At 41.3% G+C, this 18,198-nt stretch overlaps 1 protein-coding gene across 3 annotated transcripts in view; it reads left to right on the forward strand.

Moving 5' to 3' along the window:
• Positions 1-328: 328 nt before the first annotated feature.
• Positions 329-18,198, forward strand: part of LOC142369269 (uncharacterized) — a 99,766-nt gene continuing 81,896 nt past the window's right edge. For all 3 annotated transcript variants that reach the window (XM_075451598.1, XM_075451597.1, XM_075451599.1), the window contains exons 1-2: positions 329-695; positions 8,884-8,985. In XM_075451598.1, coding sequence (XP_075307713.1) covers positions 543-695; positions 8,884-8,985 — 255 coding nt within the window. In that variant the 5' untranslated portion in view covers positions 329-542. The remainder of the gene's footprint in view (positions 696-8,883; positions 8,986-18,198) is intronic.

The raw sequence follows: 18,198 nt of genomic DNA on the forward strand, positions 1-18,198 counted from the left end.
AGGTTTCAGGTTGCGACTCTGAAGAGATTTTATTGTTATATTGCGTTTCAGTAGATGGTTTAGGTTAAATGTTTAGTAATCTTTTGAAGCAAATACGCTTATCATAAATGAATCCTAAATGATTTGATCATATATTCTCATTCTGGTCCATGTTTAGTGTTTCAGCACCCCATTCCTGATTTGGCAGGCCTCCCAATGTTGACCACCCTCTCTCTTCCCTCTCTACATGCATAGCTGGGCTGGTGGGTGTAAAAATAGCCGGGTAGGGAGGTGGCAGGGGGTGGGGGGCGGTTGTTAGTCAATGGCCAGAGAGTTGGAATTAGCAATGAGGAAGAGTTAGCACTCTGCTGGCTATAGTCACAGGAAGACTTGAGTCCAGCCAAATGGTGCACCAGAGACAGAAGCTCTGCTGAGGGCCGATTGAAGCAAGGTTTGGCTAAAAGAGAAGGCTCCCCTCTGGAAGGCAGTGATGGGCAGTGGATTACCGGAGTGATTAAATGCCCTTACTTAGATTCCTTTATGTTTGGATGGAATAGACTTGAATGCCTTGCACCATGGGCAACACAGCCATGTGTAAGGTGTGCGGCTCCGACAAGGGGCTAAGAACTGTGGGGAGCAAGTCTAACCTGGACCAGAATGCTTTACCAGAATACTACTGCGTGGAGCATTTTCCCGAGCAGCCTTCACTGATGCTGGTAAGATCTCCCACTTACAGGTGCTGAGCAGGCAGGACCACCTCAGGCCACGGGGGCCATCCTGAAAGGCTTCTTTTGGGGTATTTAAGGGAGAATTGAAAGTCACTGTCAGCTCTTTCACATTGATTTTGATGAGGGCATTATTTGAATATGGCTCTCTTCAGGCCTTCAATGAAAACATTGATATAAGTACAAATTAGCCAGGTATTGAGTGCATGTCAGAAGTGTGTTTATGTCAGCATTAGCCTTTTAATATGTGTGTGTGGGATGGGTTGAGGTGTTCCTTTCCCCTCTCCTCTCCTTTTAAAGGCCAGTGTGACATTTTGATTCCAAAGTGACTCCCCATACAGCAGCATGTGGATTCTTACATGAAATACAGCTTCAGTGACTTTAGCAGCATGCTGCGTTTGTTTGGGATTCAAGACGCAACGTCTAACTTATTTACTTTGTGGCTCATTTCTAATGTGTAGCTTGTCCCGGAGCAGCTCTTGAAATATGTCATTTGAGTAACAATTTTTGTTTGCATCTAAATTAGGTTTCTTCAGATCTGCTACAGTTTTGGCCTAAATGATTTTCTATGAATATTTTTAGTGATTTCTCACGTTTGAAATTGACTTTAATAATATACTCTTTACCTGCTTTAAGCATTTATAATAAGAAATACAATTGTGTTATTTCATGTAAATAACTTACGTTCCATTTATATTCCTAATGAGAGAAAAAAATGACAAAAAGTTAGATTCAGGACCTTATTTTGGCCACATCTTCAGTTCAATTTAATTCAGTCTTATTTATAAAGTACCCAATCACAACAAATGTCATCTCAAGGCACTTCAAAGATACAGTTCAATTCAAGCCAATCACAATCCAACTCATTGTAAGACAATTATAACCCAATCAAATCCAATTTAATTCAATTCCAAATCAGAAACCCACACATGTAGTTAGTGGCATTGACTTTGTAGGTCAGGATAGGTTATGACATCATGCCTGTGCACAGATATGCACACATGGCTACCTCGAATAGTTCGGAGGGCTTGTTCGGTTTGTCGGTGCCTGAAACTGACGTTCTGGTGGCTTTAGGTTTAGCAGCTGAAAGAAAAGGCAAAGCTTTTTTTGCCAGTTGCATTTTGAAAGTTTGTGTAAAAAGTTTTTTAAGATAGACCAAAATATTAAGCCTCTTTCTATTCACTGTTTTGATTTTATGTCCATATCGTCAATGTTTTTCTTCAAAATCAGCATTCTCATCAACACTACATTAAGAGTTATAGGAGAGGAGCACAGCAGAGCTGAACTTTGTACGGATCCATGGAAACAGTAAGACTCCCCTCAGTTTATTTAAATTATTAATCAACTAGAAAATATAGCTGCAAAAGTTCAGCAAGTGAACTGAATGTTATTCCTATCATGATGCCAGACTAGGGAAGTTGCATATATCTCATATATCCAATATGAGACCCAGTTTAAGACCGGTGCTTTTCATCAGAATAACTTACACATGTTTACAGACTGTCACTAACTGTGATTAACCCAAATATGTCAGCTTCCACCATCCGGAATGTGTTCCACTCAACGCTGCCAACCCTGTACAGGCGGCAGTGCTTGCAGGGATGATCTTTGGTTTCCTGGTCTGTTACAGAGAATTTCATTTTCAAGGTTTTTATTTATTTTATTCTAGCTTTGGAATAGCTGAAAAAAACATCTGACTTCCAGGGCAGTTGATTGACTGTATAACTTGGGAAATATTTGGATCCAGCATTGTTTTAAGCTTGCTGGGCTAATGATCCCTCTCTCACCCGCAGCCTGTTTTAGACATGAGGAGCTCTGTGTTTTAACCTGTGACCCTTGTCCCCTCTTACACTGATATACTGCAGTCATGTGCAGTTTACCATACCATTTATATCCTCCTACCTCCCATGGCATACTTAAAACATCACATTATTAGATTTATTACATTATCCAAAAGTCTACTTTTATATATTATTCCTCAGATAACGTGTTTGTATCCAGCTGTATTGTTTCCTTGTGTAAAATCTCCCCTGGTGATTATCTGTTGCATTGAAGAGCTGGTGATCTCCAGTCTGTATTCATTTGCTGATGTGTGCAAGGCAACCCAAAGGAGTTGTTATTATCAGAGCAACACAATGTGTGAAGTGCTGTTATTCTGTCCAGATCCCTCTGAATATGGAGTGCACCTTTGTAGGATTGAAGCTTACGCCTGTGTTTGCACTCATGCTCATTTGTTGTTGCGTGCCCAACTGTCCTTTTTCAAGGTTAGAGTTAGATTGTTTGTTCTGACTTTTCAGAATTTTTGTCATATTGTTGTTTTTGCTGGCTAACTTTATGTTCTAACATACAGAACATTAGCACAAATCTAGTGCCTGGTTGCTTTATCACTTTTAAAATGTCCTTTCAGTATTTGCTCTTTTAGTTCAGGGTTGACTGCCACCAACTACTGAGAGAAATGTGTCCAATTGTTTTGCTAATGGTGTTGAACCGTTGCGTAGGTTATGTGTCCCCCATCTTTACACATAAACAGTGTTTTAGGATTTTAGAACAAAGAGACAGTCAAACAAAAATCCTATGCTCCATTTTTTCTTTGATGAATTTATCGGAGGTGATTAGCTGTAGCAGCTGTTAGCATAGCTCCACTTCTCTATGCAAACACAAATAGAATTTTTCTAAAATGATAATTATTCCAAGAAGGTTGCCTGAAATAAATATTCAAAAATTTGACATAAGCCGAGTGTTATACAAATATTAGCCATGCCAAAACACTCAATATTGGACAAAATAGTCCAATATTTAGTGATGTTTTCAGTATAAAGACAAATATTTTATTTTTTGCATTTAGGGAGCAGCAGATTAAATCCCTCTTTCTTTTCAGCATACTGTAATAAGATAATTCTTTTTTTTGTAATAAGATAATTATCTATTTGAATGATGCCCTTTTTTAAATCTACTGTATACATTATATCAACTCCAGTTTCATTTTTATGTCATGAATATTATCTCGTGCAAATCAACCACAAGTTTTATAGCTTCACTGTTTTTTTTGTATGCTTATGTCACATGATCAAAATCTTGTATTGATATATATCATAGCAGAAGAAGAACTTGTATAATTCCAGGGCATTGCTGCTGTCCATGTTTGCTTTCTGGCATGACTGAATGAGCCACTTACATGGAACTGATGTACGGTTATCATTATTAGTTGCACCTGCTTAACCTGCAATGAGCCATATCTCTATGTCATGGGGAAGGTGTTAGTCTTGAAGGCAAAGCTTCACTCTTGTCTGGTAATTGATAGAAGCATCACTATTGGCGCTTTTCCACTAGCTCGCTTCGGCTCGCTTCAGCTCGGCTCGGCGCGCTATTGCGTGTTTCCACTAGCACGCCGTACCTGCAACCGGGACGATTTTCCGTACCACCTCAGCCCTGGTTCCAAGCGGGCTGAAGCGTTACTAAAACGTGACGTCAGCCGACTAACTTCCACTGATTGTGCGATGAGTGTCGTCACTGGAAGTGTCATAACGCGGATAATAAAAGCTAGCGTTAGCAACCGTTAGCTTACCTCCAAACGTCGTCTTTTTGAAGCTCGTAACAAAACTCTCCGGTACTTTTCAATACTGTTTTGTCTGGAGGCCAGGAGTCTTCTCTGGCTCTCTTCTCTTGCCTTCTGTGCGACAAAAAGCCACAGGGTGAGCAGCAACACGCGCAGCCGTGTTACGACGACCCCACCCACGTCGAGGAGGCACGAAGTGTAATGGAAACACAACCAAACCGAGCCGTGGCGAGGCGTGTAGAGGTAGTGGAAAAGCGCCATAAGTATCACTTGAAGGATGTCTTGTGAAAAGTTATAGCTGATAGAGAATTGTTTTATTCTTGGTTTGATAAGGGTTAAAGAATATATATATATATGTTTTTCTGGTGTTTCTTTACTTTTGATGATAAATTGGAGTAAAGAATGGTTAACTTTGATATTGACATGAATGCTGTTCACTATTTAGGTGGGAAACTTACGGAAGAGTATTAGGGCCAGGCATGAGAAAAAATATTTATATTTTGCCTGTCGAGAATAAAGTCGACTCCTCTGGTCCATCATCTGATTACTTTATTCTCAACATGTGGACTTTATTCTCAACATGTGGACTTTATTCTCAACATGTGGACTTTATTCTCAACATGTGGACTTTATTCTCAACATGTGGACTTTATTCTCAACATGTGGACTTTAGTCTCGACATGTGGACTTTAGTCTCGACAGGCAAAATATTATTATTTTTTCTTATGCCTGGCCCTAATACTCTTCCGTAGAAACTGGATACACGTAAGCATACAAAATATACAGTATGAAACAGCAAGTGTGACCTCTGCTAACGTGTAAGAAGACATTGTTTAAGGCCGTGTGTGTTTTTCTAGAATTGGCAGATCTAGTCATCTTTTGGACGGATGAAGGAAACGATGTGATTTCAGTGCTTGCTGTGTGAGCTGCGCTGACGGACAGAAAAACCCCGTTGTCATGGTTACCTCCTGTGAGGCTTGTCTCAGTGCTAAGTGGGAGGGGTGAAGATGCTCCCTGTCTGAGCACCAGTTACTCACAGTGTATGTGTTTGAGACCATAAAGATGATGGCTTTGAATTATTGATCAAGCTTCATGCACTCAGAGGCAGACGCTGACTTTGTGAGTTAATGTGAGATGTAAAGCGTTGGTACACACGCGTCGGGACAGCCGTTTGGCATGCTTGGCAGGTTTGATTGAGTCATGTGGTAATGTGTGCAGACACAAGATAAACCCTAAGCAAGAACACGGAAAGGACACGTATGATGATGTGACTGTAGTGGATATGATGCCAGAGATGTGTCATTTTTTCCTTTTTCGCACGACTTGTACATTCTGATTCAACCCAGACATGACCCAGACATTTTCATCTGTCCCTTCAGTGATACTGACAAACTGACAAAGCACCTTACAACCAGGAGTTATGCTGTAGGCTGCCGCAGGTCTGTCTTTCTTTCCAGTGTCGAGTGTTTTCCGTTGAAAAGCCTCAGCTTTCTGAAGATTCTGTTGGCTTAAGTATCACTATAGCAACCAGCAAGTTGCAGGAGGATAATTAGGAAAAGGTCTTACGTAAAGTGACTCGACATTCCTGACGAGAAAGTGAGGAGGTTGTCAGGCTTGATGTGGTCTTGGCTGCTTCATACAGTATGGCTACAAAGATAATCACTTGTATGAGACTGCATGGATACTTTTTTCCAGGGTGTAGTTGAATATTTCCTATTTTGTTCTGAAGGGGAATGCTTGATGTATATCAGGATAAGAGTTTTTATAAATCCAACTCGAGGTGTAGTTAACATTATACAGCTGCACAGAGAGACGAGTGATGTGGTTGTAAAAAACATAAATGAACGATATAATTTGAAATTGGAAAACAAGGATTTGGTATTTAGAGAAGATCTCTCTTCTCTTTTCACTGTTATCATCATAAATACTTTCCTCCAACAGACTTTCTTGGAATATTTTCTGGATTTGTTGATTCTGTTAGAGCAATCATGAAAAACTATTCAGACATCTTTGCAGCTTTACAGTATCAATGGTCTGTTTTAACCAGACTGGCAACTATTTAGGAAAGAACACATAAGAATAGGCTGGAATGTAATCGAAAAAATACAAATAAATCAAATGAACTCGTAATTTTGTCAATAATAAATTCTTTATAATGACAACCTATTTCTCTTCTTATTGCTGTGGGCAGAATGACTCCCTGCACTGGTTCTTATTGCATCATAGCTGACTTTGCTTTTTCAGTGTTGTTCATTATGTCTGTATGTCTGTATATTTATATTTGCTCAGCTAAAGGGGCTCCACAGCAGTCCCAGCATTTATAGCAAATCTTGTTTTTTTTTAATAAAAAATATGAATTTGGCATAAAATAGACCCAAAATGACCATTTGAGTTAATAATGATAGAATTATGCAGATAATTGGCTGGATCACTGTCTGTGAAAAGCAAATCTTCTGCCAAGCAAATCAACAAAGTGCTTGTCAGCAGCTCAGCTCACAGACTGTCTGCACAGGGTTCAGTGTTGACTGCAGTCAGATGGTAGTGGATCCTCTCATGACTGTGATCTTGCAGAACTTGCAAGAGAAATGTCCTGGAACTTAATAACCTCTCGCGTGCCAAAAGCTCCACATTTCTTTTGAGTAAGTTGTAAAGCACAATCTAATGGAATTATAAAGTGATATTGTCCGTGTTCTTTAAATAAAATGTTTTTTCTTCTTTGCCATAGATAAGTGGTAAATAAATTGGAATCCTGTATGCCACGCATTACCTGCTCCACAAAAGTCTCTGCAAGTTGACTTTAGCATAAACGCAAAGCAAAGGCTGGCTCTCTTGTACGCTTACACACACACAGTATGCAAATAGCATGCTGTGTGCTTTATACAGAGTGCAGAGCCATCAGCTGCGTCCTTCGAGGTGATTGTGTGGATGTTGCTGAGTGTGAATGATGCAGTGCAGTTCTCTGCAGCAGTCAGACAGAAGCTGACTGCCGGTCGCCTTTAAAAGACGGGTCTTTGTATGTGTATGAAGCAGACATCAGTGCTGCAGAGTCTGTGCTGCTTCCTCATGTGTCATCTCTAAGAAACTGCGTGCAGAATGACAGTGTGCTAGAAAAATGACGATTAAAGAAAAAGGGCAGCTGACAATGAACATCTAAAGCAAACTTTGACCTTGATATCTCTGTCTGAAAACAAAGAGAACATCTGCTGAAGTGGACATAAACAAGATCAGTAATTCTCCATCAGCATCAGTGTTTTTGTACCTGACCTTTGGCTCCACCATGGAAGGACTAAGGCAGCGTGAATGCAGTAAAAAATAAGCATCACTCAGTGTTTTTCCACCGGAGGAGCAGAGCTGTGTATGAGCCAGGATTTAGTGTTAGTGAAGGCACCAAGAGAAAACTGCAGAGTCATTCTGCCTCCTTATTGTCCTGGTCTGCTTCCAACTGCAGTCCTCTCCGCATCCAAAAACAGACAGGGGACATGTCCTGCCCAGCCGGGGACACGAGCATTACTGTGCTCTGATGAAAAGCCGTCTGAATAAAGATGTACCATTACTTTACATTTTCATATTCTACTCCATTATATTCTGATTCTATCTTTAGGAAAACAAATGCTCCTTGATGAAAAAGTCACCTGTACACTTAAAGCTGCAGTCGGCAGGTTTTCAAAATTCCGAGTCTAAAGTCGGAAAATTCGAACTGATCCAACTTTCAGGTCCCTCCCCCAACCTCTAACAAGCTCCGAATCGCCCCCCAAACCCCTCCCCCTCTGTGGACGAGGTTGTGCACGTGAGTTCACACCAGTGTGAGCGCACACAAGCTGGGGCAGACTCACGCTCAGCAGCGTGTGCACAAGCTGTGATTGACAGGTAGGATTCCTCCACCCTAACTTGATTGGTTTAAAACAGCCGGGAGCGCTCGGTTTTTGCAAGCATGATTACAGGCTTCAGAGGGAGCTACAGATTTCGTTATTTTTCCTAAACAGCCTATTTAATATTATACTTCCAGAATCCCATGACAGTTCAAGCTAATATGACTAAAAAAAAGTTGCCGACCGCAGCTTTAACTAAGAGATTCAATTGAAAAGATTGGAGCAAAGCTTTAAATAATCTATAAACACCTTGAATTTTTCTTCAGAGAAGAGAATGCAACATCAAATTAAAAGTGAATGTTCACCAGATTTTCAGAAACTAATGCAAAGTGAATGTATGGCCTTTTGAAGGCGTAAGGAAGAAGCATGTAAAATAATATTTGATATAAGACAAACTTGTAAGACCTTAAATTCTTGTTGAGCAAGCTCAGCCATTTGATATGTTTTCTTGTTTGTTTCTTGTCAATAAACAGATAATACATTTTTGAATTATCTTAAACTTGACGTAGTCTGACGTAACTGAACCAGTGGGATAAAGGACCTTACTGGAGCAGTCAACCTTGTGCACTTGCAGTAATTATCCTCACGCCATCTCTTATCATAGTTGTAACATACAGCAATGCACAGCACAGTCACTGCTTGTGTTTCAGGGCGTTTTGTCTTAAATTTTGTGATTATTTATGTCATCCAAAGACGAAATGTAACCATTATGTAAAGACTGTATGAAAATGCATTTCTGTTCTGTCTCTTCCAGTCGGATAGTAACACCAGTTTCCTGCGAGCAGCGAGAGCGGGGAACATTGACAAGGTTCTGGAATTTCTGAAAGGGGGCGTGGACATCAGCACCTGCAATCAGGTAAGAAAACAGCATCAATCCAAACACACTCACATACACTACCAAATCCCTGATGGAAGGTTTGCAACGAATGCAACAAAAACTTCAATCTGTAGTTCATTTGAAGCATTATTTAACAGATTTGAGCACTAAAGACAGTTTTCAGTTTGTTCACTGACCAACTTCACTGTGTTTGGAAAATAGAAACAAAACTAACATTTGAAGTTGGGATAAAGGCCTGTTTCCCTCTGTGTTCCATCAGCTTCCTTTTAATGACACCTTTTAATCATTTGGGAACTGCGGATACAGTTTTCTGAAGATTGTGTCCATTCATGATGAATGGAATATTTCAGCAGCCAAGCATTCCGTACACATAGGCCCAGTGATGCAGAATTAGGTCTGGCATTGACCTTCAGAGAAAAGATATCTCCTTAATGGTAGCATATGTCTCTCCAAAATTCCAATATAAGTTATATATCTTTGCATCATACCTTCACACATGCAAAATATTCATACTACTGACCTATTGCCCCCTGCACCATCACAGATGCTGCTTTTGCACCTTTCTCTGGTAACAGCCTGGAGGGTTGTTCTGATCTTTGGTACACAGAACCAGGATTTTTTTTTCTTTTCCAAAAGCAGCTGACATGTGGACTCATCTGTCTTGAGCTCAAGTCCAGAGAACTTTATCATTTTTCTGCGCATAGTCACCTTAGCTCTCAAAGGTCATAGGTCACAACCATCGAACAGTGGTTATTTCCCCATTCTAACACTGAAATTTCCCCAGACTCCCTGAATCTTTTCACAATATTCTGCTCTGTAGATTTCAAAGACCAGCATTCTTTTCCGTCTTGCATTGAGAAATATGTTTTTTTGGAACTTGATTGATGATTCTCTGACTGAGTTTGGCAAAGAGTGGTGAGCTATAATCTAACCCCAATTGACAAGACAAAGCCTTTGGTGGATGCTCCTTTTATACCCAACCCTGACACCCTCACCTGTCCCCAGGTAATCTGCTGATTGGAGAATGTTGTTACCTGTATTTTCAGGAAACGTTTCTGTCTGTGCCTCACTCTCAAGTTTTCTTCTTTTCTTTTCTTTTCTTTTAAGTTTTTAGGTTAGTCAGAATTTTCTTAATACAAACAGGTTGGTCAGTGAAAACTCTGAAAATCATTTCCATTGTACTTGTATCTCACAACTTGTCTGGAAACAGACTTGTACACAGACACCTGTACACTATCACTTGAGAATCTTTTTTGGTCATTTAGCCAATAAGTCCTATGTTTTTGACCAGGTTGTTGTTTACTTTGCTATGGGCTTTTGGGAAGCCAGTGTATGACAATAGTTTTATGAATAAAATGGCTGCCTACAGGTATGACTTACCTTGTGTTGTAATATAGCGTTGCTCCCACATTCCTACCAGGGAGAAGACTGTGTTTGCTCAGAGTTTCTTTATTTAGGCCTGGTCATTATCTAGTCTCCTCCAAGCCCATTAGCATTCCAACCATGAGCGAAGAGCTGCAGTGAAACCTGATGGGTAGTAAACAGTCCTGTCTTGCCAACAGTCACAACACTGGCAACAAGCTTCCCAGTAAACAAAGGTCACATGGAATGGAAATCTAAGATTTGGCAGTGGCTCCGTGGTGTGTGGGGATTTTTTCATTATCAGCTACTGTAGCAGGAATGATGTTGGGACTGATGACTTTTAACTTCGTAGGTATTTTAAGCTCCAGTGTTCCGATGTGTTTTTCCTCATGCTACAAGCTGCTCTTCAGTGATCTTTTTAAAGGATGGAGAAGTGCAAAATGCAGCTAGGGTGTTAAGAACACCAATTTAAAAAAAGTTGGGACAATGTGTAATTAGATAAAAACAGAAGACAATGATTTAGTAATTTCATAAATCACTATTTTGTTTACAATAGAATATAGAAAACATCTCAAATGTTGAAAGTGAGACATTTTACCAATTTCATGAAAAATATTAGCTCATCTTTCGTTTGATGGCAGGAACCCATCTAAAAAACGTGGGACAGGTCCCTGTTTCCCACTATGGACCATCCCCTCTTTTAACAACAGTCTGTAAACGTCTGAGAACTGAGGAGACCAGCTGCTGGATGTTGTTGAGGAATTCTTGTTTGATATAGGATTCAAGCTGCTCAACAGTCCTGGATCTTGTTCGTTGTATTTTGCATTTCATGATGCACCAAATGTTTTCAGTTGGTGAAATGTCTTGAGTGCAGGCAGGACAGTCCAGATCCTGGTCTCTTCCATGACAAAGCCATGCTGTTGTAATAGATACATTTAGTAGTTTAGCATTGTCTTGTTGAAATATGCAAGCCCTTATCTGAAAAAGAAGTCGCCTGGATGGGAGCATATCTTGCTCTACAACATGTAGATAGCTTGCAGCATCCATCCATCCATTTTCTAAACCCGCTTAATCCGTAGGTTGGGTCCCAAGGGGGCTGGAGCCTATCCCAGCGGTTAGCTTGCAGCATTGGTGGTGAATTCCAGTTGTGCAAGTTGCCAGTTCCATTAGATCTAATGCACCCCAAAACCATCAGAGATGCAAGCTTTTGAACTGAGCTTGTTGACAACAAGCTGGATGGTCCCTCTCCTTTTTAGCTTGGAGAATGCAGCGTCCAAGATTTCTAAAAGAATTTCAGTTTTCCACTTTGTCTCAGTCCATTTTAAGTGAGCTTTGGTCACATATGGTTTCTTCTTCGCAAAAAAAAACCACCTGCATCTGTGGATGGCACGGTGAACTGTGTTCAATGATTTCTGGAAATGTTCCTGAGCCACTTCAATGTTTTCCAGGACAGAACTATGTTTGGTTTTAGTACAGCGCTGCCTGAAGGTCTTTTGTGTTCCTTGTTCACAGAGATGTCTCCAGACTCTTTGGATGATATTCTGTACTGTAGATGATGGAACAATCAAGGTCTTTGCAATTTTATATTGAAGAGCATTATTATAAAATTGTTGTTTTGGTTTTGGCAAAAACCAAAACAACAATTTCTGAACCTCTGCCTTGCTAAGGTGCTATTTATATCTGGTCATACCCAGTATACCCAATCCAATCAATTTTATATATAAAGCAGTTTAAATAAACACAAAGGTTTCCAAAGTGCTGTACAATAAAATAAACACAATAAATAAATAAATAAATAAATAAATAAATAGACTGTCCACCCCAGTTAAAATATCTGTGCACATAAAATAGACAACCTACGTGGTGTTAAAAGCCAAAGAAAAGAGTTTCAAGTTTCAAGTTTATTTGTCATATGCATGAAAACACAGGGTCAACAATGCAATGAAATATGTTGGATGAGACCAACGTGCGACTCAACAGTACAGTCAATAAGAAATAACAACAATAGTTTAAAAAGAGAGCGATATTAATATCGAATAAAGCAATAGAAGAATTTGCAATTGCAGTTTCTAAATACAAGGGAGGTTTGTGTGCAACAGTGGTCTACTCATGTTTCAAATAGCAGCAGTATAAGTGGTGTGAGGTATAAAGTTTAAGGGCAGTTGGGGGTTTATTTGTTGATGAGCCTGATGGCTCGGTGCAAGAAACTGTCCTTGAGTCTTGTTGTGCGTGCAGTCAGGCTCCTGTCCCGTCTGGCCGACGGAAACAGCGAGAACAGTCTGCGTGCTGGATGGCTGTGGTCCTTCCTCAGACACCGACGGTGAAAGATATCCTGAATGGTAGGGAGTCTGTTGCCGGTGATGTACTCAGCCGTTTCCACCACTCTCTGTAGTGATTTCCGGCTGTGGGCAGAACAGTTCCCGTACCAGACCGTGATGCCGCTCGTCAGCTGGCTCTCGATGGTGCACCTGTAGTAGTTGATAAGGATGTTTGAGTTCATACCAAACTTCTTCAAAGAGGTGCTTTTAAGAAAAGTTTTAGAATTAGTCAGTGAGGAGGCCTGTCTAATGTGCAGCGGCAGTCCATAATTTTGGAGCTGCAACCGAAAATGCTCAAAAATGCTTTACCCCCAGATCATTAACGATAGGTTTGGCATACTGTGCCAAGGAACCCAGATCGACTGAGGGGGTCACAGAGGTGCCACCAAAGACCATCACTTCAGTCTTTTTTCATTCACATTTAAAAAGCTTAGAGCCATACAGGTTTTGACATCCTCTTAACAGTTTAACAGTGGCTTAAGGGAGTATGAATCAGCCTTTTTAAGGGTACATAGATCTGGCTGTCATCAGCATAACAGTCATGCTGCCAGTTAATCTAATTAGTTGCATCATCTCTTTTAAAACTTATTTTGTCAGCCTCTTGTTGCCCTGTACCACACCTGTACTTGTGTTGCTGGCATTATATTTTGTTTTCATACTTTTTTTTTTATAACTTTTATTTATCAAACGTAAGACAAAGACATGTGCACTGACAGTGCATGGAAGAAGACAATTTCTTTTCTTTTCATTTCTTTTCGAACATTTTAAGAACTTAAATTAACAACACCCCCCGATGGTCCTCTTATATAGTTAAAGCATAGTACAAATAAGTAGATATAGTTACACACATGTGAAACAATAGTAAATTAATAGTTAGAAAACAAGTAACTAAATAAATAAAATAACAACGGTACACTTACATAAGATAAATAAATAAAGATAAAAATACAAAGTGCTAGGACTGACCATTAAATGTAGAAAATAAATATCAATGGCTGCCTTACTCCTCTGTCAAATCTATCTGCCTCTGACGCCACAGAGGGGCAAGTTCATACATAACCATACAATGGGTCTTTACAGAGAAACCTCCCGAGCTGGCAGACCATGTAGATAGTTAACTAGTGGTTTCCAATGAGTATAAAACCTGTCAGATGAGCCTCTAAGTGAAAATTGAATCTTCTCCAGTTTCAAAGACCTAAAATATCATGTAACCAGACTTTGATTGATGGTGGTTGAGGAGACTTTGACAGTAAAAGAATTCTCTTACGAGCAATAAGGGAAGCAAAGGCAATAACGTTATTTTTAATGGCTGTGGTACGGAGGTCACCTGGGGGTTTGCCGAAGATAGCGATATGTGGGGTTGGAAGTAGATTTATGCCTAATATATCTGAAATTGTTTTAGAAAATAGTTTCCAGAATTTAGACAACTTGGGGTAAGCCCAAAACATGTGGGTGAGGTTGCATGGAGTCTGCAAGCATCTACTACATTTCTCATCGAATTTGTCTGGATACAGCTTTGAGAGTTTTCCTTGCTATAGTGAAGCCTGTGGAAGACTTTAAATTGTATTAGTGAAAGTCTAGCACAGCTGGATGTCGAGTTAACAGCCCCCATAGCCCCCTCCCAGAAGGTCTCAGAGAGATTCAATTGGAGTTCTGACTCCCAATTAATCTTGATCTTGTGTAAAATGGATTCACTGGTTGAAGACAGTAAATTATAGAAATAGGAGACATGGCCTTTTGACGGGGTTTTAGCCTTGAGATCCAGGTCGATCCCGCTGGGTATCTGTGGGAATGGCGTAGTGTGTGTTTTTAAAAAGTCCCGCAGCTGGAAGTACAGAAAAAAGTCTGATTTGTGTAGATTAAAGGTGGAGATTAATTGGTTGAAACTCGCAAAAATACCATCAATGTACAAGTCTCCCAAACTACATAGCCCTTTGTTTTCTAAGGTGCAGAATCATGGGTCGATCTTTGCTGGAATGAACAGGTGATTATTGCAAATCGGAGTTGCTAGAGGAAGGGTGAGCTATCCAAAGTGCCGTCTTATTTGTAGCCTAATTTTTAGCGTTCCAACAACAACCGAATTAGAGGTAAAACTTGACGGGGAGAAGGGCAAGGTACTGCATGTTAAAGCCAGCAGCGCCGAGGAGCAGGAGGCTGATTCACTTTGGCACCAGCTGGATTGAAGAAAGTAAACCAAGATATTATCTTGTGCACGTTGGCTGCCCAATAGTAGCCGATTAAATTGGGCAGACCCAGTCCCCCAGCCGATCTATCCCTACAAAGCAGTGCACGACTTGCCCTTGGCTATTTACCAACCCAGATGAATGATGAAATAATGTTATTTATAGCTGTGAAAAGGATTTGGGAAGGAAAATAGGCAGACATTGAAAGACATCTTGGTAACAGGTCATTTTTATAATTTGTATCCTACCGGCTAGGGACAACGGCAGGTAAATCCATCTTTATAAATCAGACTTAACCGTTGTTGTTAATGAAGTAAGATTTTGCTCTCACATTGTTCGCAAGGATCGTGTAATTGTAATGCCAAGATATTTAAATCCTTTGTTGACTGTTTTAAAGGGTAATATCACTGGCAGTGTGTCTGTGGCCAATTGGTTGATTGGTAAGCATTCACTTTTTGAGATGTTTAGCTTGTACCAAGATAGACGACTGAAAGAATTTAATAATGTCAGGATGCGTTGGATGCTTGACAAAGGATCACTTACATAGAGAAGCAGATCATCTGCGTATAACGAGACCTCAACTTTTAGAGCAGCTGATGATGGTTCGATTGCTAGTGCAAATAATAAAGGGGATAGCTGGCACCCTTGTCGTGTTCCCCAAAAGAGTGGGAATGGAGCCGAACGCTGGTTATTTGTACACACTGAAGCGCAGGGAGAGGAGTAGAGTGATCAGACCCAAGAAATGAAGTCCACTCCACCCTGTCAAAGACTTTCTCGGCATCAAGAGATTTTATGACCTCTGGGACGTTAGAGGAAGATGGAGAGAGAATGACGTCAAGAAGTCTTCTTATATTAGAATGTGAGTGTCTTCCCCTTATAAGACAGTCTGGTCTTCTGAAATGATCAGGGGCATGACAGACTCCAATTGCCGATCTAAGATTTTTGCAAGTATTTTAACATCTACCGGTAGAAGTGATATTGGTCTAAATGATGCACTGTTCAGTGGGTCCTTACCCTTCTTAAAAAATAGAGAGATGGAAGCTTGCATAAGTGTGAGTGGCAGGGTGCCCTGTCGAAATGAGTGATTAAACATGTCGAGTGATAATGGCGCTAACTGATCTGAAATTTTTTTATAGAGCTCGACTGGGTATCCATCGGGGCCTTGGGATAATTTCTGAGAGAGCAAGAGTGGCATCTTTTACTGGGGCTCAGCCAAAAGAGGGAATGGACTCAGATGTGAAATTCTCTTTTAGGAAAGAAAGTTTATTTCTGAAACAACAGAGAGTTGGAGTTACAGGAACACGTTGACTCTAGGACCAGAGGAATGGTGAGTAACCGGACAACCTTTCCTCTGGTCATCCAGTTTACGCCCGAGGCAGGCGTAAACTGGATGAGGAGATGACAGTTAGCGTGGGGAATAAAACAGGGAAATGTTCCAAAAAGGTATGTTTGCCGGTGGAATTTTGACTGGAAGGTGGGGCAGTGTATGACTGGCTGGAAGATGTGCTCCAGAGTAGACGGTTTGTGAGCAGGCAGGTAGAGGATGGCAGACCTTCTGTGGTAAGTAAGTAAGTAAGTAAATGTTTATTTTTATAGCACATTTACAAGCGGCAGAGCCGCACCAAAGTGCTTTACAGTCAAAAAGTGCTAAAAAGTGCATGGAGGAAGAGAAAAAGAAACAAAAGAAAATATCAAATAATAGATAAAAAGGGCTAGAGAACGGTGACTGGTGGAGATTTAAAATAAGGAAAAGAAAAACTTTTAATAAGGCAACCAGGGGACACTATATACAAGTGTTTAAAAACAAGGGAGGACCCTAACCAAAGGCCAGTTTAAAAAGGTGGGTTTTTATCAGGGATTTAAAACTATCTACCGAATCGGCTGCGCGGATGTGGAGGGGGAGACGGTTCCAGAGAGTGGGGGCCACTATGGCAAAGGCTCTGTCTCCTTTTGATTTTAGCCTGGACCTAGGCACTTCCAGAAGCAGTTGGTCGGCTGAACGAAGTGCTCTAGGGGGGATGTGACGGTGGAGGAGGTCGGACAGATATGAGGGGGCCAAGCCATGGAGGGATTTGTGGACTATGAGTAGCAGTTTGAAATTGATACGGAAGTGAATAGGGAGCCAGTGGAGTGATGCAAGGACCGGGGTGATGTGTTCACGTTTTTTAGTGCGGGTGAGGAGACGGGCGGCAGAGTTTTGAACCAGCTGCAGACGGTGGATTTGGGATTTGTCAATGCCAGTGTAAAGGGCATTGCAGTAGTCCAGTTGGGAAGAGATGAAGGCATGGATGGTTCTCTCAAGAGCACTCTGGGGCAGGTATGCTTTGATCTTTGCTAGGGTTCTTAGATGGAAAAAGCTTTTCCTAACTACTGCACTAACCTGCTTATCGAATTTGAAGGCACTGTCGAAAATAACACCCAGATTTCTGACAGAAGGCCTGATGTTCGTGGCGAGAGGGCCCAGGGCATCGGTGGAGAAAGCCGGGGGAGGATTGCCAAAGACAATAATCTCAGTCTTCTGCTCATTTAGGTTGAGGAAGTTGGCACTCATCCATGACTTGATGTCTGCCAGACAGTCAACTAAAGAATGGATCGCAGCCTGCCCATCAGCCTTTAGGGGGAGATATAGCTAAACGTCATCAGCAAAGCAGTGGAAGGAGATGTTATGTCTGATCAGGATTTCCCCTAAGGGTAGGATGTATAGCAGAAACAGGATGGGACCTAGTATGGAGCCTTGAGGGACCCCGCAGGTTAGGGGAGCCACAGAAGAGACATAGTCTCCCAGCTGGACAGAAAAGGTCCTGTCAGCCAGATACGACTGTAAGAGTTTCAGGGCTGTACCTTTGATGCCTATACGATGCTCAAGCCGAGACAGCAAGATCCTGTGATCCACCGTGTCAAAGGCGGCTGTAAGGTCTAGCAGCACAAGTATCACAGGGCAACCTGCGTCAGCAGCTAGGAGCAGGTCATTTAGCACTCTCAGGAGAGCAGTCTCTGTGCTGTGGGCTGTTCTAAAACCAGACTGGAATTTCTCGAAGATGGAGTTTGTGGTTAGGAAGGCTTGCAACTGGACATAAACTACACGCTCGAGGACTTTGGACAGGAAAGGCAGTTTTGAGATAGGCCTGAAATTTGGCAGAATAGAGGGGTCGAGATTTGGCTTCTTTAGTAATGGCTGCACCACGGCATGCTTGGAGGCAGCTGGGACGCAACCAGAGGACAGGATGACGTTGAGGAACAGTAGAAGGAAGGGGGCAACTGTGACAAAAACGGAGGCATCCTTGAAGAGGCGGGGCGGTAGACAGTCAGAGGGGCAGTTGGAGGGCTTCAGATGTCTGACTGCAGCGGAGAGGGAGGACAGTGAAGAG

The sequence above is a fragment of the Odontesthes bonariensis genome, chromosome 19 (assembly GCF_027942865.1).
Source record: "Odontesthes bonariensis isolate fOdoBon6 chromosome 19, fOdoBon6.hap1, whole genome shotgun sequence".
NCBI classification, from domain to species: Eukaryota; Metazoa; Chordata; class Actinopteri; order Atheriniformes; family Atherinopsidae; genus Odontesthes; species Odontesthes bonariensis.